At 46.5% G+C, this 21423-nt stretch overlaps 1 protein-coding gene across 22 annotated transcripts in view; it reads left to right on the top strand.

Annotated features, from left to right (window-relative positions):
- The window catches only part of DNM1 (dynamin 1), a 66716-nt gene extending 46208 nt beyond the window's left edge, over positions 1 to 20508 (top strand). For 4 of the 22 annotated variants that reach the window (XM_027729961.2, XM_027729956.2, XM_027729960.2 and 1 more), the window contains 7 exons: positions 6646 to 6755; positions 7356 to 7467; positions 8669 to 8680; positions 9932 to 10102; positions 10275 to 10516; positions 10899 to 11117; positions 18452 to 19582. In XM_027729961.2, coding sequence (XP_027585762.1) covers positions 6646 to 6755; positions 7356 to 7467; positions 8669 to 8680; positions 9932 to 10102; positions 10275 to 10516; positions 10899 to 11117; positions 18452 to 18524 — 939 coding nt within the window. In that variant the 3' untranslated portion in view covers positions 18525 to 19582. Of the gene's footprint in view, positions 1 to 6645; positions 6756 to 7355; positions 7468 to 8668; positions 8681 to 9931; positions 10103 to 10274; positions 10517 to 10898; positions 11118 to 11465; positions 11518 to 12772; positions 12931 to 14264; positions 14302 to 18451; positions 19583 to 19819 lie in introns of those variants that run through there. The other 18 variants (XM_039387724.1, XM_027729964.2, XM_027729959.2 and 15 more) reach the window with 15 other exon arrangements.
- The last annotated feature ends 915 nt before the right edge of the window (positions 20509 to 21423 follow it).

The raw sequence follows: 21423 nt of genomic DNA, 5'->3' as shown, positions 1-21423 counted from the left end.
AATAAACACATTGATCAACAGTCAGATTGTTCCCCCACTGCACACACATGCACTCCCCTCTTCTCTGCCCTCCCTACCCCCCAGTCTGTGTCCTTGAGGCTCAGCTCAGCTGGTAGAAATCCTTTTGTCTTTGCCCTGATGCCCACCAGTCATTAGAAACTTGCTGTGATGAGTCTGGCTGCAGCCAGGTTTTTGCATCTAGCTTGTTTTAAAGACCATAGGAGCAGGTCTGCTCTGAGGTGGTTCCTCTCCTGCTTTCACACTGCTCTCAGGTGCTCTCTGGAACATGTTCCTTTTCTTTGTCCTCTGTGGAGCTCTTTCATTCATTCCTTTTTTTTTTTCCCCACAAGTGCATGTTTTCTCATGTCTATCTTAGTTTTAATCAGTCCTTTCACTCACTGTTTCTCTTCTATCTCTGGCAGACAAACATCAAGGTAAACACAACTTCCAGAGCATCCAACCTTCAACTTTGAATCCTTTGTGGGTTTTTCTTCGTATTAATGACCAACATTCTTTACACTGTGAAATCTCCTTTCTCCAGTCACCTTTCTGTGCCTGATCCTGCCTTCTCAGGTAGCAAAGCCCAGCGTGGTTGTAACTCTGACAGGCCCGTGTGTCTATTTCAGCATTTTATGGCAGAGTTTAGCGTGTGAAACACAAGCCATCCTGAACAGAACTACCCCTGGGACAAGCACATGAAGCTGAAAGAAATAGGAATGGGATGAGAGAGATGGAAAGAAATAAGGAGTTTGTGAGTAGGCTGGTGAACAGGCAGGTAAAAGTGATGATCAGGCACGGCTCCAAAGGGTTATTCCCTCCCAGGCTGAGGGCTGAGTGACCTCTGCATGCAGCGACCCCACAGCCCACCCTCTCCAAGCATGTCCCTCTGCCGTGCAGGTGTTGCCGTCCCCGTGCAGCACTGGCAGTGTGTGGTGTATCCCAGCACAGCCTAACCAATGTGCAGACTACTGTACAATCTCGTAGTCCTGAACAGGTAGTCTGAACACTGGGCAGACGGAGTGGAGCCTCTGGATCTGCTCTCCGGCTATCAGCAGCTCATTAGTCCTTTCCCCTCCCTGCTTTTGGGATGGGGTTGTGCGGGGCAGAGATGGGGGTGAAAGAAAGTCCAAGTCCTGATTGGAAAAACATCCTCCTCTGGCAGCTGGGGAGAAGAAATGTTGCTTTCTGCATGTTTCCAATTTGGAGCAAGCTTCCAAGCGCCTTTCTCTTCCAGTGCTGGTGTCGGGCTCATACCTGGCTTCTACCTGGGGTATGCTGCACCTTTTTGGAAAGAGAAAAGAAAAAAAGTAAAGATCAATTACTGCAGTTTGAGAAGGAAATGCTGTGAAGTCTTGGCTGTCACCCAGGTGTGCAGAACTTGTTGCTTCATTCAACTCCTTTTCTTCCCCCTGGAGCTGTGTGGGAGGATCCTCAGGCCCCTCATCTCCTTCTGTCCTGTAGACCAGCGGGTCCAGAGCAAAGCTCAAACAGGACCAGCCCTTGCTTCCAAGTTCTCCAAAAGGTCCTTTGACAGGGTTTCAGGAGGCAACCTTGGCCAGTTGCCTTTGCAGCTCACCTCTGGCTGCTGCAGGAGCAATCCACATCCCCTCTTTCTCCCCCCACTACGCCCTGGCATTGCTGAGCCTCCCTCCCTCTTCTGGTTTTTGCTCCCTCCCTTCTTGCTTCCCTTCTGTCCTTCTGCCTCACTTGACGTGGCAGTGGAAAGCTAACTAGACTCGAGGGAGGAGCTTGCTGGCTGCCGGGAAGGCCGGAGTTTGGCAGGAAGCAGGGGCTGACGGATGGGGTTGCGCGGGGGAAAGGAAGGTTCCCTACCCCGCATGGAAACTTGAGGAATGCTGTCGCTTTCTGTGCCTCTCGGCTCCCACGTAACGATTCCAGATGTTAGTCCCAGCCTGTGTGGTTTGCTCGCTCTCCTTGTGCTGCGGGGATAAAGAGGGCTTTATGCACACCCTGTGTCTCCCTTCCAGGATGCCTCCTCTTGTGTGGATGGTTAAGATCACTGGCTGAAAATATGAACACTCACCTGCACAGAAGTAAAGGCTTTTATGTATGTCAGCTGAAATAACGTGCAGATTGAAACCTGCAGCCAAGTGCAAGCCTAGCAAGCCATCGGAGGGTTTATGAGAAAGCATGGGCAGAAACTGAGTAGCTTAAGGGAGACCATAGTGCCCAAAACTAGACAGTTGTGACCTCTCTAAGGTCAGGGCAATGCCCACCAGCCTTCACAAAGGACAACCGGGCATTTCTTCCCACACCTGTCCCTGTGCCAGGGCAGGGATGAACCAACCCTGAGTACTGGACTTGCTTTGCTAAGGTAAAGCACAACACACACACAAAGCATTGCACACCTCCAGGAGGGGGTTGTTTACCCTTCCCCAGTGCAGGGTTGGAGCCAGAGTGGGAGTTCACTGCCCTGACCTTAGAGAGGTCACGGTAGTCCAGTTTTGGGCACTGTGGTCTCTCTTAAGCTACTCAGTTTCTGCCTGTGCTTTCTCATAAACCTTCTGATGGCTTCCTAGGCTTGCACTTGGCTGCAGGTTTCAAACTGTACATTATTTCAGCTGATGTACCTAAAAGGCTTTACTTTTATGCAGGTGAGTTAATTACTATTGCTGTGCTTACTAAGCCAAGTAACAGCTGTGGTTAATCACACGAGTCCAGGTCTAGTGTCTCCAGAGCTTTTGAACTTAAATCAGCTTAAAATCTTAGGATGTGTTGTTTAAGTTAAACCAAGGCAGCATTCTGATGTAAACAAGCCATTACAGCTGGTCTGCAGCTTGGAGGAGTGATCAGTGTCCCGTAAATTATGCTCTGAGGGTAAAAGTGCTACAGGTGGGCTGTGTCTGGGAAAGCTGGTCTCAAGATGTGTGTATGTAGTGGGATGACCAGGGCTTCCTGGAAGAATCACAGCCCAGAAATTCAGCTCTTCTGCTTTGCTAAGGCAAGAAGTAGAAGGTGGTTGGTAACATCTTGCTGGGGGGGTGAAGTGGTGGTTCAGCTTGAAATGCTCAGCTAACTTGCTTTCAGATATTCCAGACTGTTTTTCAGAGACTCCTTCCTTATAATCTTTTAGTGTGCATGTGTTCATGCCGTGTGTTTATTATAAATTATTATGCTAATGTCTATTATAAATTATGATGTTGATGTTCTCCGTTTGAGTAGAGTTTTATTACTGGAGTTCCCAAAATGCTGTGCCTGTGTTTAACACAAATGATTTGACTGAAACTCCAGTCATCCCTGGGGCAGGTTTGTTTACCCGTAGTGCTTTACATCTTACAAGAAGGAAAGGAGATTAAGAGGTTTAAGCAAGATGAATTTCTCCTAATTTCACACAGCCCCCAATTAAAACGATGGCAGTGCCTTCTCCCATATCCACAGACCCTCATCTCTGTGCAGAAGAAGGTGTTTGTCATAACAGCTACAGGGAAACCTTTAATTAGCTTATTTGTGCTCCAAATGCAAACTGAGACCTAATAATTCTGCCAATTGCTTTCTTGTGCTGCGAGTGCCAATTTCCAACCTTAGGGGAGCCCACACATGCATCTGTTGGCTTCGTTTCACATGTATCCAAGAGCAGGAAAATTTACCTTGCTGCTGAGGCACTCCAGGCAAATGGAGGGAATGCTTGGAGTCAGGCTGGCTTGCTGCCTGCTGGATTCTGTGAACTTCTTGTGGGTTATTGCCTACAGGGTAGCAACAAATAATTCAGGTGATAGTGCAAACCATTGCTGCACCTGGCCAAAACCCATCTCTAGGACTGAGCCACCATAAGGAGATGTGCAGCACCAATAAGGACATTGGAATATCAGGCTGCAACTGCAGCATCACCTTTTTTCCTCCAGTTATTGTGCTTTCCACCCCACGGTTGGAATGGCTGATGGATCCTGGTCAGCTTCCTGGAAAAGAAGTGTATTTTCTTTCTCTGATGGATGCAAAGCACAGAGCCATATGGCTGGATCTGCACTGTGCCGGGGGCGGGGGAATAATCCTCTGGCACTTATCCTGCCTGTGCAAGGAGCTCGCAGCCATCTCTTCCTGCAGGTCTCCATGCAGGCAGTGTGACTCCTGTTGGGAGCAGCCCTGAGGAGGGGTAGTTAACCCTGTTAACTACAACATTCCCCAGCCAACACTGAGCACCATCTTCTGCTTTGTACACTCTGGGGGCTTCTGCCACTCCACCACCTCTCCCTGGCCTCATGGCTCTACAGATTAACCCACAGCCAACAAGCACATTTTACATAACACATACTCTGCTGCTGAGGGAGAGTTTTACCTGGTTTTTTTTTTTCCCCCTTTTCTTATCAATGAGGGGAGATACGAGCAACATAAACCTCTTGGGATCAGACGGTTTCAGAGATCAGACATTTGAATATAGTATTTCACAAGCTGCTTTCCCATTTTGGTATGTGCTGGCTCTTCCCTCTCCTCCCCCCCCATTCCAAGTCTGGAAAGCTAGAGAGAGAGAAGCCCTTTTCCCCTCTTGGCCAGGATGCTGCTCAGCCATAGCACATACTGCCAGATTGCTAACATATGGGCAGAGGGCTCAGCCAAAGTTTTGAGAGGCTCAGCCCTTGGCAGCTCGTTCCACACTTTCCTGTCTCTACATTCAGGAAATGAAGTCAGAGTGTTGATATAAAACAGGCTGGGTTGAAAACTGAGAAGCTGGAAAGGCTGAGGAGGGGGACTGGGAAGGGGGAGGTGTGGGGAGATGGGGAGCTGCAGGGGCTCGTTGCAGCGTGTCTGCCTTTGTGGCTTCTTGTGCCAGTGTCCTCCATTTGATTGCTCTTGCTGCCTCTGAGTCGAGGACTGATATTTTTGTGCTGGCAGACAGATATTTGTGTCTTTCCTCATGGAAAGATCAGCATGTGGAGATAGTGTTGTCTTGGTCACGTGGCAGCATTTATGTGAGAGCTTGGAAGGGGTGAAAGTTGAAACTCTGGCAAAGAGTGTGTTGTTTCCATATCTGGGACACGGAATTCCCTTAACTTTTGACTTCTTTTCCTGAAGAATGACACCATTGCGAAATTTCTATGGAATTCTGTGGTTCTGATGCAGAAGATTTTTCTCAGTCAGTTTTAACATCAATTTTTTTCTCTCTCTCTTTTTTTTTTTTTTTACTAGCCCAGAGACTGTGGGATGAATTCAGGGAGGTCCAGTTAAGTGAGACTGCAGTGGGGCTGGTCTGGCTTGCCCAGGGACTCAGCAGTTGGTTTACTTCACTTCTAGGTCACTAGTTCAGCCGAAATCAGCACAGAAATACCCCAGGGTAATAGAAAGCTGGAAGCTGTTTGTGGCTTGCAGAACCTGAAGTGGTCTGTGTGGCTCAGAGACCAGCACCTGGCTGACAGCAGGATGTGTGCCATCAGAAACTTGTGCCCACATCTAATCCGAACTGATCAGTAGTGTTAAAAAGCCCAGGGAAATCTGCTTGGAAGAGCTCTCCTGCTTTCATAGCCTGGCATGTCTGAGAGTCTGGCAGCTGCCCAAGTGATCTCTTCTATTTTCTGGCCGCTGGTTTTTGGGATATTCTCGTTGCACACATTTTGTAATGCATTGGTATAGTTTGATCTTTGGGGTATCTCTGAACTGTGAAGTGCTGGTATCCTTAACAATCTCAAGTCAGTTCAACTAAAGCTTAAGAGGATGTTAGGCTGGACTTGCCATTCTCTGGGTGTTTGAACTCAGCAACTCTGTCACCTTTGCCTGCTGCTCTGCCCTGCCTGTCCTTCCTGGACAGCTCTTTAGGATCTCTGTTCTGTGACCGTCTTTGTTTTCCATTCTTGTTTCCCCTGAGAGCGATCATGTTTTGTTTTTTCCTGCCAAGAAAGGTCGACAAACACACCAGATCTCACAAGGGGACAGTCACACATGCTTGCTTGCACACAGAAGTGTGCTTTGTTTTTGTTTTAGTCTTGGATAGCTGCATTCTGCCTTTCGGAGACCAGTGTGAGAGCTCCCTCTCTTGTTGTGTTGGGGTATAATTCCCAGCTGGAACAGGATGCTCCAAATGTGGGCTTTAAATCAAACTCCTATTAATTTGCTGTAGGTCCAGATTTGAGACTAAGAAGAAAGAATGATTTCTGACTTGCTTTCTGAATGCAAATGTAAAAGTTTAGGTCGAGTTTTGGTTGGGGTTTTTTGGAAGGTTTTTTGTGATTTTTTTTTTTGTTGGTTGGTTGGTTTTGAGTGTGTGTGGGTTGTTGGTTTGGTTTTTTTCTTTATTTTCTGTTGGGGGGGGTTGTTTGTTTGTTGGTTTGTTTTTTGTTTTTTTTTTTTAATGAAGATGATACCTAGGGTCAAAAATAAAGGTTAGCGTTTGGATGCCTTGTTCTCAGTTTAGCTAGAGAGGGCTGGAGAGTTGTGGGTGCATTTCCTCTGAAACACAGGATGCTTGAAGCTGTCTCAGTCTGGGCACTGAATTTCAGTTTTTTGCCATTCACCAATGGTAAACTGCCCATTTTTTGAGCTTCTAATCATTCAGAATATGAGGTCCCCTTCTCCCACAGACTTTAGGGAACAGAGGACCTGGCTTTGAGGATGATATGGAGGCTGTGGGCTGATGCTTCTGTCAGAGTAGAGGCTTTTCTGGAGCAGTGAGTGACTTGTTACCAATTCCCTTTTCAGGAGAAGGAGAAGAAGTACATGTTACCAGTGGATAACCTGAAACTGCGAGATGTGGAGAAGGGGTTCATGTCTAGCAAGCACATCTTTGCTCTCTTCAACACTGAACAGAGGTAGGCTCCCATCTTGACACATCCCATCCCTGCTGAAACCAGGGACAGGATTTATGTAATATTAGATAGGAGAGAGTAGGGATGAGTGTGTTTGGGTATCTGTCCAGGACAAATGTGTGTATCCTTTCAGGACAGTATTTTTTGGAGGAGATGGGGGGGGAGCTTCTTTAAGAGTCTTGACTATGAACCATTTTTTTGCCAGTGCATGGCTTGTGGTGTGACTATACCCTTCAGCTTTTTGGTGTGGTTACCTGGGTCTGGAGTATGTGTTTATAATCACAGTGTTCTTGGTGAGTGACTAGGGAAAGGCATAGGAGACAGGGGACCCAGGATGACTGGAGAAGTCCAGCAGTGAACAGGATTGAAAAGGGAAACTCTTTCAGGCCTTGTTGAAACACACAACTGATTTGGGGGCCGTCAAACCAGCTCAAAAAAATTAATTCCCTTTCCCTTTTGCAGGGTCATCATGAGGATCCTAACAAGGGGCTGAGTGTCTCTGTCTTAAAATGACAGGAGGATTCCCTGCTCATTGATTCTCTTTGTCAAATATGGGCAAACCTCTGAGTTGCACTAGGGAATAATAAAAGGTGTGTCTTTCAGGAATGTTTACAAGGACTACCGGCAGCTGGAGCTGGCCTGTGAGACCCAGGAGGAGGTGGATAGCTGGAAAGCCTCCTTCCTTCGTGCAGGAGTGTACCCAGAGCGTGTTGGGGTAAGTTCCAGCCACAATAATGGGATGGGGAGGAGCACAGCATGTATCTTAAGAAGGATAGCTGCATTCCCTGTGTTAAAAATAAGTCTGTGGAGGTTTTATTTTTTTTTCCTGAGCTGAGAATCTTTTAGAACAAAAAAAAATTTTTTGGTATGTCCTGGTGCTTCCTTTAAGGAAGCTTGGCATAAAGTAGGAAAAGTCTGTATTGATAAATCCCTCTAGCTGTCTTGTTTTGTGGGCATTAAATTCCCAATATTAGGGTGACATTTAACTTCCTGAGTACTAAGTGATATGTATCTACTGAGCAAAGGCACCATTCCCTTTTGGTAACACTTACTGTACAGCCTTGTTAGGAACTTCCTGGCTTAGTGGTTGTTCTCCCATTCCTCCCTCCAACCAATTAGGAGGGAATATTTCTAGAATTTTTCTTTTGCTTGGTAGATACCCTAATTATGCTACTTTGGCAAGAACTCTTATCTCTTGTCTTTCCCTGTCCCACAGCACTTGCTGTCAGCATTTTGCTCTGCTTTAAAAGTATATTCTAGACAATTGTGGTATTTGTTTCTGTTCAAAGCCTTTCCTGTTCCTGCATGAGAGGAAGCTGCTATAAATAGTTTTCCCATTAGAAAAGTGATAATTGTTTTTCTGTTTGTATTTGTTGCTTCTAATAGGTTTCTTGCATTCACCTTTCCTTTTACACTTGAATATTGCTGGTTTTTGCCTTAAAGCACTTCCTAACAAACTGATATGATCTTAAAAAAAGAGGATTAGGAACGGGACCTTAAGGGACATGACTTCAGATTGACTTTGAACCAAACTGAGCCTCTTAACCACAGTGGCCATGTGCCACCTATTGGTGTGCAAGTGGGGGGGTTTGACATGGGAACACTGATCCCTGTCCCAAAACCCCATGTAAGGAATGACAGGTAGACATTGCAGGTAAGTAAATTGCCCTTTGTTGATAACAATATGGTTTCCTTTACAGAACATCCCATTTTGATTTTCAGTTTAGCTAAACAGTTCACTTGTTCCTCTTCCAGGGTAATAGAGGTATTGATGTATTTTTAGTGGGATTGGTGTTTTGCTTGTCAGTGCTATTATGGGATCTTCACCAAATTCTGAGACCAACTAAAAGTCATCTTTTATTTTTTGTCCCTTTTTGTTTTAATTTTTTCCACGTGTGCTCAAACTGGCCTGCCAGGACAAGGACAAAGTAAGTCTGACCCTCTCTGCCTGTGTTGCCCCCTGGGGCTCTCACCAGATAGTTCTCTCATTTTTTTTTCTCCTTTTGTCACCATTTCCTGAGAGGCATTTGCTTCTTCCCCCTCTTTGTACCCTCTGCTGGATTCCTGCTGTCTGTTTCAGTTCTTGGTTTGACTTTTCCTTTTTTCTTTTTATTCCTCCCTTTTTGTATGACTTCTGAATCTTGGTGCAAGCTTATTTTTGGGGGTTTTTTTACCCTCTTTTTTTTTTTTTTAAGTTGTCCTGCTTGACATCCACTTCCTTTACTTTGTTTCACACTGAGACCTTGCATTCCTTCATTATGTAAGATCTTCTCAGGAAAAGCTCAAATGAACAAAAGGATTTGCCCTTTCTCTCATATTTTGGTCCCCAAAACAAAAGAGAAGCCGTTTCCTACGTGGCTGCAGATTGTTCAGACCAGGGTGGTTTAAAACAAAGATATTTCATTATACAATCAAGGGGGTTTTTAAATAAACACTGAGGAAGGCAGCAGTCTTTCACCCTTGGATGCTTTGAAATCGATCCCCGATGGATGCGCCTTGGCGACTGCTCGCTGTCAAACAGCACAGTCCAGGTTTTGCCTTACAGAATAAACAATGTGTTTCAGGCAGACAGGAAGAGATTCATCTGCTTGGTGTGAAAGAAAAGCTGATTGTAATTCACAGTGCAGGACTTACAGTTGAAGTGATCGGGACAGTTTTCTAGGTTATTGTGGTCAGCTGAGATGGGCAGTTACTTCACTTCTCTGTATCTGTTTTCTCATTTGTATAATGAGGATAAAGATGCAGCATGTGAGAGAGCCTGTGAGGCTTAATTTATGCTGAATGATTCTTGGGTCTTAAGCCTGGCATGGAAAAACCCAGCTCAGATGAAGAACCTTTCAAGAAGCTGTGAGCTTTAAAAGTAATAACACAGCTTTGAGTATGCACTAGAGCCATAACCTGTGGATGCTGGTCAGGGGTCCCTGTTGTCTTTCACCTTTGTTTAATAACTTTCTACTAAAAGAGCAGCTTTATTGTTAAAGCTCCTCAAATCTGAGCTGGAGAAGTCTGTACAAACTGAGCTGTGAATTGAAAATCACAGCTCAAAATGTAAGTTTAAATAAGCTTTATTTATTGCATGTGCTTCCTGCCTGTTCCCTTCTATTCTTCTCTCAGCTTTCATGAAAAGCTAATTCTGTGTTACATTTGAAGAACCAATCTGTTTCTCCTTTTCTCTGCAGGCCAGTGAGGCAGAGGAGAATGGAGGAGACAGTTTCATGCACTCCATGGACCCTCAGCTGGAGAGACAAGTGGAAACGATCAGGAACCTGGTGGATTCCTACATGGCAATTGTCAACAAAACCATCAGAGACCTCATGCCGAAGACAATCATGCACCTCATGATAAACAATGTACTTATCACACTGGGGTCAGTGGAGAGAGAGGCAGGGGAGGGAAACATAGGGAGGGAGAGGAAGAATGAAGAAAAACGGGAAGGAGGAAGAGGTGGGGACAGAATTAGTTGGTTAGGAGTGTTCAGGGGGAAATGGTGGAAACTGATTCCCTCTCTGTGCTCGTTTACAGACCAAGGACTTCATCCACTCGGAGTTGCTGGCGAACCTGTACTCGTGTGGGGACCAAAACACGCTGATGGAGGAGTCGGCGGAGCAGGCCCAGCGCCGCGACGAGATGCTGCGCATGTACCACGCCCTGAAGGAGGCCCTCAACATCATCGGGGACATCAACACCAGCACCATCAGCACCCCCATGCCCCCACCGGTGGACGACTCCTGGCTGCAGGTGCAGAGCGTACCGTCCGGACGCAGGTACCTGAGGCTCAGGGGGAGAGCCCCGCAGCCCTGCCTGACGCCTCTTCAGAGCCTCCTGCTGAGACAGGGAGTCCTCCTCTTCCCCTCTTCTCCCTGTGGACGAAGAGCTCTGGGTATTCCTGCTGGGAGGCCCCTAGGGCTGTGTAGGGCTGCTGTGTCTTCGCAGAGGTGTTGGAACGTTCTAAACCCTCAGGTTGGGTGGGGTTGACGTAGCTTTGGAGGCAGCCTGGAGCCTGGCTGGGCCCCTGAGAGACAAAGGGGGGGATGTGAAGTGATGTGACACTAAAGAGGGTACACTGAAGGCAGCGTGTGGGGACCTGACAGGGCAGGGGGATCCCAGGGCTGTTGTTGCAGTTGGATGCCTCTGCTTGTTTTCCAGGTCTCCCACGTCCAGCCCCACTCCTCAGAGGAGAGCTCCGGCAGTGCCGCCCGCCAGACCTGGGTCTCGCGGACCAGCTCCTGGGCCACCTCCTGCTGGTGGGTCCACGCTGGGTGGTGCCCCCCCTGTGCCCTCCAGGCCAGGTGCCTCTCCTGATCCCTTCGGGCCCCCACCTCAGGTTCCTTCTCGGCCTAATCGTGCTCCTCCTGGTGTTCCCAGGTAAGTCCTGGCATGCTGCTCCTCGCAGGTGGGATATGTTCTGGTTTTGAGAAGGAGCCTTGGCAGCACTTGGCCTGCCTGGGCCATGGGAGGAGAATGGAGTGCATGGTGTGGGTACAGCCTTTGGATATTTCAATTGGATCCAGAGGCAGGAGCATTGTTTTCTATTGACATTTCATTGTACAGATAAGGCAATGCCAAGGCAGCTTTCAGAAACAGAGGGGCAGCTGCTTCTCTCTGTAAAAATGGGGGAGAGAACCTTGTACCTGAGGGCTTTAAAGCAATTGTACCAATGCCTGTGGTCACCAGATAAATCACAGGACTGAAGTGACATTCCCCTCTGTGTAGGGCTCCCAAAGTCTGAAGTTGCCCCTTTTCTCCTGGCCCAGAGTTCTTCAAGGTGAGTTGGAAGACCTTCATCAAAGCTCTTGAGTTGCTTTTTGGCTACGAGACTGTCACAGTATCACTGGCAGGGAAATTAATTCTTAGGCAATCATGTTGCTTCTGTAATCAACTGGAACATTTTCCAGTCTAGAGGGTTCAAATCACACAGCTTTGCTTTCCCATTAGAAAACTCATTTCCTTTCCTGTTCAGTTACTTCAGACACACTTCAACATAGCAATAAGGGATTATCCCCTGTGCAGCTGAGCACGTGTTCCTAAACAGGACTTAGGAAGCAGTCTGGAACCAGGAATGCTTTTATGTTGGGTACTTAGTCTCCCTTGAGGAAGAGAAGGTAATTGTAATGTAAAGAAGAAACATAACCAGGAACTCCCCAGTGACATGCCAGAGGGAACACTTCCCCTGTGGAAAACACTCCAGGGGGTGCTGGTGGCACAGGTCTGAAACCTTGCCATTTTTTGTGGAAACACCCAGCCTGTCAATGGGTGGAGATGGTGTGTGGCAGAGGGGATTTGATCTTGCCCCAGCTCATACATGGTGCCTGTTTGGAGGGAGGTGTTCTCTGCCAGGCTGCAGTTGGCCTAGAGGTGGATGAGTTCAGGCAGGTTTATAGACCAGTTTCTGACTCTGGTGTGTGCAAATGGTTTTACTTTCTTGGTGCCTCTGCCCCAGTCCTTCCTATGCACCTTGATGCAGCTCCCACAGTAACGTGTCCCCCACATCCCTCAGTGTTGCCCCAGAGACTGTGGTGGCACCTTTGGATGTCAGCATGCTTCTACTGTAGATTTTGGCTCTTGCTCCTTGTGACCCTGCTTTTCCATGTACTATTTCTTTGTGGCTTTGTTTTCAGTATACTTATGCTTCTTTCTGTCTCCATTTTCTTCCTTTCACCCAGTTTCATTTCTTCACTCATGAAAAATATTCTATATACCTGACCATTGTGATAGGATTCCCCAAATGGGCTCAAATTGATTGGCCTTTTTTTTTTTTTTAAAGAAACCTTTCATAGCTTATCTTAATGGCTTTTCTGCCTTTTGCATGAGGTAGAAGGGTTTAGGGGAAGGTAGGACACAGCACTAGAGCAGAGGAGGGAAGTGTTTCATGCTTAACTGAGCAACCCCTTGGTTTAGAAGGAGAGATGGTAGGTTGGATTGCATGCTACTGACTGCCCTGATCTGGAGTTGAGAATGTAATTCCAGAAGCTGTTGAAGTGTGATGCTCATTCTCTGATCCCCCTCTCTGATTCTTCCAGTTGTTCATAGACTCCTCCGGATCCTGATACCAGCTTGTCATTTGAGTTCACTGATGAACGGAGAATTTCCAATGACAAGGGACTCTTTCTCTTCCTCTCCTGTATATAGAATAAGAATGTTCCCTGCTAGCACTTGGACTCGGGTCCTTCTGCCATGGGTGAACGAATGCCATCTCCATTGTTGCTTTTTTAATACCCATCTTTCCCTTGCTAACCAGGCCGTGCAGTGTGTGTGTGTGTGGGTGGGTGTGTGAGGAACAAAGCTCTTGTGTGGGATGAGTGGGCTTTGCTGTGGGGTTTGGTGTTGTGAACTCAAGTGCGTGGTGGTGGCTGGGTGTACTTTGTGTGCACACTGATGCCTGCCTGGAAGTTTGGCAGTTTTGTGCTTCTGGTTTGAGCATCTGATTTTATGAATGATCAACTTACACAGGTGTCACTCTGCTCCTTTCTCATAAACATGAGTGTATAGACACATGTCTTCACATATAAACACCACATGGTCAATTTTTTTTTTTTTTTTGCACAGAGAGGTTTTCCTGCATATAATTAAGGACACTTAAAGCAAGGCTTGCCATCCTGCCTCTGTACTTAGCATTTATTCAGCCTGCTGTGGAAGTCCTTATTGCCAAATATATAATTTTGGGAGTTGAAAGTTACAAACTATCCAAGGTCCTGTCTGTGTGCAATGAAGGACTGCGTTCAGGATTTGACCTGGGGAAGAAATCTGTGAAATTATTCCTCCAGATATTTAGGCTCTTCAGTTTGGTAAAAACTGTAGATGAAAGACCTTAGGCAAGCTTGAAGGAGAAATAATAAAGTTTAAGTGAGAATGACTAAACCGTTGAAAAAATGTGTTGAAGGCATTAATGGGTTCTCTGTTTTTTGGTACATCTAAGGAAAAGGATGTGAGGGCTCAGGATCACTTTGAGCAATAACTTCACACAGATGTATGACTCAAATTATTCAAGAGGTTGGAGTAGCTGATCTCATGATTTATGACCTTCAAAATGTAAGCTTTTACCTTCATGTCTTTTTGGGTAGTGCTGTGGACTGCAGGTTATCTCCCTTTCCTGAGCTGTTTGTTTGAACTCTGGCATTTAATATGGGCAGAAAATAGGAATCCTCAGGGAGAGACAAGCCCAGCTACCCGTGTCCATCTGGTGGGTGGTGAGACACAGGTGTAACACTGGTCTGAACGTCAGCCTGGGTGTGTGAGGGACCTGGTGGGTGAGTGTGAGAACAGATAGATGGGCTTTGACACACTCCTGTGCACCACTGGGTCTGGATGTGTGCAGAGATGAGGCTGTGAGTGTGTGTGTGTGTGTGTGTGTGCAGTCCCACCCAGCAGTGCACACTCGTGCTGTGTTCTGGAGGGGGACGTGTGGATGTGTGTCCGTGCAAGCACATGTGTGTGTTCCACCTTCCTGACAGTGTGTGTGGCCTCTGCCTTGCCCTGTCTGAACTGCCATGTTGATTTCGTGTTGTCTTTCAGAATCACTATCAGTGACCCCTGAGGACTGGCAGCCACGGTACGTTCTGCACTCCCCTGTGATGCATGAGCCGTTGTGTCCCCACCCTCCATCACTCTGCAGCTCACCTCTGCTGCCCAGTTCTTGTGTTAGTAACAGAGTCCCTTGTCCAATGAACCACCTCTGCCAGGATCTCATAAAGGGAGGAGTCTTGAACAGAAAAACTGGCTGATCAGAGAGAGAGCAGCTGCTTGAGCTGCAGGAGCTGGGAAAGCCTCAGTACCTGATTTAAGGTCACCAGAGGGCCCTTTCTCTGCTTCTACGTAGAGGAGGTGGGATGGGGAAATGAGCTCTGGCATCATCCAAACTCTGTGTCTTTCGTTTGGCTTATATCCACACTGACTGGGAGATCAGCTGAATAAACTCTGAATAAACTCTGGTATGATTTGGTCTGTCAGCTGTGTTAGGATCAAGACAGAGGCTTGGGGAGCTGTTAGTTCAGACTCCTCTTCTTATATTCTAGTGTCTGGCTGGAGAAGTACTCCCATCCTCCCTGTGTCCCTAGTACTTGTGGAAGTCAAGAGGAGTTTGGGTCATTAATATCAGGACTTCCATGTCTGAGTGCAGGGTAACTCTGACATTGAATGTTCCCTATTATCCTTGTGTCCCATCATCAGTTAGAAGTGAACTCCCTTTGCTTCTCCCCTCGACCCTTTACCTTCTAGGTTACTCTTCTGCTTCTATTCAAACTACCTTCTCTCCTCTGTCTCCTGCCCCTGCAACAGGAAGGGTTTAATGATCTGTGTCCCCCCCAAACACTCTGCCCTGAGCTCCTGCCTGTTTTCCTTTCCTCTCTCTCCCTGCATTTTGCTGGTTGTACTGGTTCAGTGCAGGGTGCTGGGGCAGGTGTGTGTACATGCTGTGTACAGCTCTCCCTGTTAATGCTGAGTGGGGGTGTGAAGAGGGACATTAGCAAATTCTCCTGAGTCTTTTCCTTGGGAACCTCCAGTCCTTACTGACAAGGGGTACAGAAGGCAGAACAGGGCAGATGTGGGTTTTTTTGGGCTCCTTCTCCCTTTCTCTGTGGCTGTTTTGTGACAGAGGAGTGGAGCAGCAGCAGCTCCTGCAGACTCCCTTTGCTGCTGGTTGTGGCAGAGAGAACTGGGGACGAGAGGCATGTGCTGAAATCCTGTCTTAATAGGACAAGCAGAAGTTCAAGCTCCTGCTCCAGGGGCAGGGAGGGTCACATCTTGCAGTAGATGGTGTCTGTTACTGCTGCACAGAACTGCAGTTAGAGCTGAGAGCTGCCACATCCCATCAAACCGATGCAGTGATTGCTCATGATTGGCATCTTTGAGGACGTCATCCCTCAGCCCTCCTCACTGATGACACACTGCAGAGGTGTTGGAGCAATCAGCAGTGTCCTCCAAAACTCTGCCTACTGCAGGCATCCCTGACAGCCCTGGAAATGTGCATCCTGGTGAACAGCCTCGGGAAGGAGCCTTGCTGTTGTCTGTACCTCATTATGGGGCATTCTGTTCTTGATCTGGCATAAAGAGCACCAAGGAAATAAAAATGAAAAAAAAAAACCAAAACAACACCAAAAAACCACCCCCGAACAAACAACCCAAAAAATTACACCCAAAACCTTTTGCAGTCCAAGGGAATAAATGTAATGTTTTACCACCTCTGTTAGATCCTTATCAGCAGAACTCCCTATTAGCCCAATGGTCCCTAGACATGATTAGCTCAGTGTTCTCTCTGGGTATGGCCCTGAAAGACTGACTCCAAAGAATGTGACAGTCACTGTAACTCATCTCCTTAGGCTCCTGCCAGGACTCAGATCTTCCTTTTCATATACTGGAGACAGTCACAGGCTTCCCTGTGAGCAAAACTTTTGTTCCTTGTCCTGAGAGAGGAAAGTGACTTTTCAATGATAGAAAAAGGCTTGACTAGCAATGAAGTCAGACTGAAGGAGCACTTCAGGGGTAAATGTTGCCTGAGAGACTTCCCTGTCCCTTTTGGTGCTGGGAAACAGTTTTCAGCCTTTTCTAACCTTACCAGGCAGATTCTGCAAACATCTCCAGAAAACCTCAGGAGAAACAAAACCTGTAAATTTAAAAAGTTGACAGCCCCTCCCTCTAAAATGCTTTGAGTGCTGAGAGGAATAAGTGTCTCCAAAAATCAATCCTAGTACATTATGAAAAAGCAGCCCATCTACCTGCAAATTACTTGTACTTCAAGTGGCCACTCTTGCCAGAACACGACATAATCTGGTGACTTTGAGCATCCTTTTCACCTAAACCCACAGAGGCTTTTAGCACAGCCTGTCCAAACTCCTGAAATGCAAACAGTCCTTCAACCTTCTCAAGAAATGCCTTCTAATACACGTGATGATGCAACAGCATCTCACTAAAGCTTGAGCTGAAGTTCTGTAAGGTTTTAATTCAAGTGCTGTTGCTGTTCCAGTGAGAGTAAAGCCATCGAAGGGTTGGTGTGGCTGCACTTTACACTGTGAGCACCCTTAGAGATAATGCACAGATCCCACATGTCATTAAGCTCAGGGTCACAGATCCCCCAGCTGTAACATCCCATTGCAGTTTTTACTTCTGGACAATAGTATTGTTTCAGCATCCTTCCAAGGTGATTGTAATTTCTGGGTTAGAGCAATCCCATTGTTATTTGCTGTACAGGAGCAGTAACTTGATTGCCATACTGATAGTGGGGTCTTGCAGTCCCCATTGACATTTTCAGTCAAGGAAATAACATTTGAAAGTGGCTTTACTGTCTGAAGCTTTTTTATTTTTATGTATTATTTCCCAAGGCAAGGGACAAGTGGTTGTAATTGTTTTGAGATCTGGGGCTTAATAGATCTGGAGCAATAGGTTCTGCTGAGGTTTAATAAACAGGACTGGAGAATTGTTCTGGTTAATTTGCTAAGATGATGGAACTTGCCCCAATTTATAGGGGTATAACTCCTCTGGTACCAGTGTGATTATAGATTTGCAGTCAGTGCAAAACAAGACTTGTCTACTGGTGCAAACATCCTCCTCCTCTGCTGCTCTTCCCTCTCTCCCCTCAGTCCCAGTGTCAGGGGAGAGCCTTCATTTCCAGCAGTCAATTGATTCTCTGTAATCTAAATTAAAGCTTGTCAGTGTAGAATTGAGTCTTTAATTCTGGGACACCTGGTCTTGTATGATCAGTGCAAGGGCTCCCTTCAATTTGATCTGTATGCTGTTGGATTTTCTCTTTGCATTTCAGGCAGTTTGGACCTTAAAACTACTCTGGCTTGGTACCGAACAATTTAGTCCATCTTAATGAAACACCATCAAGTTTGCAGACACTGCAGGGAGCACACTTTAAAGGAAAACCAGATTGGACTCGCTGTCTTACAGAACACATGTTTATTTATAGACTTCTTAAAGCCTGCATTCTGAGCCTGAAGTAAATAAGTAATTTGAAGTAATGAGCTGAGAGACATGGCAGGGGTGTTGTCTTGTATTTTTTGTTGTGGCTTTTTTTCCGCCCCCAGTCCCTTACAGGAAGGAGAGCCTAGAACACTTAATCCATACAGAGGGCAAACACTTAAGTTGCTGCCCATTTACGTTGCTGAAGTACCAGCAAAAGAGCTGGAACAGAAGGGAGTAGCAGTAGCCAAAGTTCCTTTTATTGAAGTAGAAGCTGCATTTGCTGAGCGCCAGAACTAGAAAACTGAAATGGTGAGCTTGGCCCTGACATCCAGCATCAGTCTCCTGTGCCAGAACAGGGAATCTCAGGCTTGCAGTAGCCTCAAGGGCAGGGGAAGAAGGTGCTTCTCCAAACCAGCCAAGAACCTCTGCCAGCAGCACGTCTCAGAGGGCCCCATCCATGCTGTGTGACCGTCATGTGCTTGATACAGGAGCTCACTGTTGTCTGTGCTTCTCCACGCTCATCCCAGAGCCAGTGCACTCACTGGCAGTAAATCTCTGCACTTCCAAATTTCAGAGGGGAAGCAAACCTGGCTGTGCAGGGGATTGCTTTACAGGTGATCTGGGCCGTGCAGAAAGGCCAGTGCGAGGCCTGGTGCGTCTCCCGTGTGGAGTTTGTGCCTCACGACAGATTCTCTCGCTGGCTCCGGCGAGGTGGAGAAGCACCACGTGTGACCGTGACTGCGACTGCTGTGCTAACCACAGTGTGTGTTCTCTTGTTTTTGTTTCCTGCTTTTTCACAGCAGAAGGGGCCCCGCCTCACCTACTCGACCCACCATAATCCGACCGGCCGAACCGTCCCTCTTAGATTTATAACTTGAGGCTGTAGACAGCTGGCGACGAGCGCCGTGCCGGCGGCTTCCCCATCCCACCCTCCCTTCCTCAGCCACAGTCACTCCTCTCATCCATCCCACATCTCTGCCTCCCGCCACCCCCTTCCCAGTGTGTTGTAAAAAACACTAGTGATCGAGCTCTTCGTCTTCGCTCGTGCGTCCTGTATTGCTTTGTGAGCGTAGAGTAGCCTTCATTCAGTGGCATGGATCCCTGAAGTACACAGGCTCCTTGGAGAGATCAGCCACAGGGGACACCCTTAAGTCCAAGTGGTGGCTGTCCATCCAGTAATTCCATCTGCCTGGATAAGTGTCCTGCCTGCACCACTTAGTTATAGCACCCAGGACTGATCTGTAGCTATTTTCTTTTCTTGTAGTTAAGACAAAGACGTGACTTAGGGGAAAAAAAAAAACACATGCTGTCGAAACACGTGACACCGTTAGGAACAGATTAGATGTCCTGTGTATTAGTTTGACTTCTAAGGTGCAAAATTTCATGTTGGGAACAGTGCAATCAACCTTTTATCAAAGTGAGGCAGGGAGGGGGGAATGAACGGATCTAGTCCTGCTAGAGTGAAGTCTGAGATAGCGCACACACCTCAGCGTGCAGGAGCACACAGACCTGCTCGGCTCCCCAGGGCTGGGGAATTCCTGCTGGGGACACACTGGCTCCTGCCAGCAGTTGTCTTGCATCATCATTTTTGGCTGACTTTCCTGACACCCCAGCGGGGCGAGGGGAATAGACACGCTGCTCCCCCCTTGCACACGGACAGCCAAATGTTTCAGGGAGTTCGCTGTGTGATGTTCTGTTGAAAATATTTCTGCTTTGAATAAGCACATCTTTCAGTGTTTTTGGGGTACTGTGGTGACTTTCTTCCGTAGCCTTTTTCTTGCATGTGGATGGTACGTGTTTGGGGAAACTTGTAACCGTTGTTGATCACAACTCATCTTAAGGTTTGGTTTTTACTCTTCATGCTACATGTATTAAAAAAAAAAACAAAAAACCAAAAAACTTGAGAATTAAAAAAATATATCAACCCTGTGCATCTCAGATGTCATGTCTCTACCAGAGCTGAATGAGCCACCTGTGTTCCAGGCTTTCCTCCAGCCTGATTCACGTTGAAGTTCTCTCGTTTCAGTGCTATTGCTCTTAATTTCTGTTGTGGATCCTCTGTTGTTCTGATGCCAGTTCCTTTCTGTATTTTAACTATTGTTTTACTACTTCTCCTCCTTTTCCTTCCCTCTCCCTTTTTCTTTGTTTTTCTTGTCTTTAACCTCCAGCCGGCCGGGTAAGGCCAGTCCCGCCCGCCCGGAGAGCCCAAAACCACCATTTGACATGTAGTCCTGCTCCCTCTGAGACTCTTTGCCTGCTCTTAGCTGTTCTGTCCTGGAATGGTCTGACTCGAATCTCACACATGGCTTGTTTTCTTTGTAATTTGTGACACACACATATCAGATGTGATTGTAGTGAAACTGTTTTTGGGGGGGGGGTTTTTTGTTTGTTTGTTTGTTTGTTTTCTTTTTTCTTCCCAGCTGCTTAAAGGAGTTAAACAAGTATATTGTAGTAATGAGAAACATATCTTTACTGTTATAAATATCTATAAATATATATATAAGATGAAAAATCTATATATGTCCAGGTGTTTAAAGCCATTTGTGCTTCCATGTGAATTTTAGGAAATACTCAAGTAGGAAAAGAATATCTATATACATATATATATACACAAAGACATCCAAAAAGTTAACCAAATCCCAATGTTGAGTTTTTGAGCTGATGTTAAATTCTCTGCTGTGTGCAGTTGGGTTATTGTATTACCCCAGACTTGTGGGTGAACTGTCTCAGTGCTGGTAGTAGCTGTGATGCAGTTTGTGATCTACCTGTCACTCTCGTTTATTGGATGAAATAAACTCTCATTTCTGTATAATGAAGGTCTCCACGACTAGAATAAAACCATCTCTCTTTCTCTGGGTGATTTTCAAGCTGTGTTTGATTATAACCTAATCTTTTCATCCCATAGAGTTTAACGAGCTGTACATGCAAGCAGGTGCTGTCACTAATAGGGAAGGTGGAGAAGATCTGCAGCAACAGTGGTGTCCAGGAGCTGCAGTAGAGTGAAACAGCTTGTCAGGTGCAGAAGGTAAATCCCTTTGTAGGAGAAAATTTGTGGAGGTGCTTCAGGGGTGGGACATACAGGAGGTGGGAGTTTTGCACACAGATTGCTTCTTGAAAAGCTCCTTCAAGATTTTATTCATAGTAAGCCACTGATGTGGGTTGAGTGAATAGACTCAATCTCCAGTGATTCCTTCCTGACTGTTCCATCTGTAGGTATTCCTTGCCCTACCCTGTCCTTTTTTTTCTTCCCCCCCCCTCACTAGACCTGGTCCATCTATCCCTGGTGTTACACACAGGGCTGTTACATAGTTTTGCCTTCAAAAATATTCTTTATTTATTGAAGTCAGTATTAGAGCCTTATGTTGCAAAACTAGAAACCTCTAATCTGATTGTCAGGGGTCAAGTATGTTCTGATGAGAATACCAGCTACCCTGCCCAGGCAGGATAAATCCTATCCCCTGCTCTCCAGCCTCATCCAAAGTGTCCTTGTTCCAGTGTAGCAGCTACTTTCTGTTGTTTGGTGCTTGTGGCCTTTAAGAAGCATTTTTCTATTTCTTCTCAAATCAGAGGTGCAGAGCCAGTGCAGTTTCTCCAGTTTAAAGCTGTTGGGTAGCAGCTGAACAGTAGTTGCTGCTCTTGGTTCACTCCAAGCAAAGGTGAGGTCAGGGAAATGCTCTTGAAGGGAAAAAGGTAAAAAATTAATCTGAAGCTGGGGTCTGGATGTGAAATGTTAGCCAAGAGAAACCTCTCAGCAGTCTGGCTACAGAAAACA

This window comes from Pipra filicauda, unplaced genomic scaffold (genome assembly GCF_003945595.2).
Source record: "Pipra filicauda isolate LSUMZ 115617 unplaced genomic scaffold, ASM394559v2 scaffold121_size3267253_pilon, whole genome shotgun sequence".
NCBI classification, from domain to species: domain Eukaryota; kingdom Metazoa; phylum Chordata; class Aves; order Passeriformes; family Pipridae; genus Pipra; species Pipra filicauda.
Note: the sequence above shows the minus strand (reverse complement) of the source record. Positions and strands in the feature narration are given on the sequence as shown.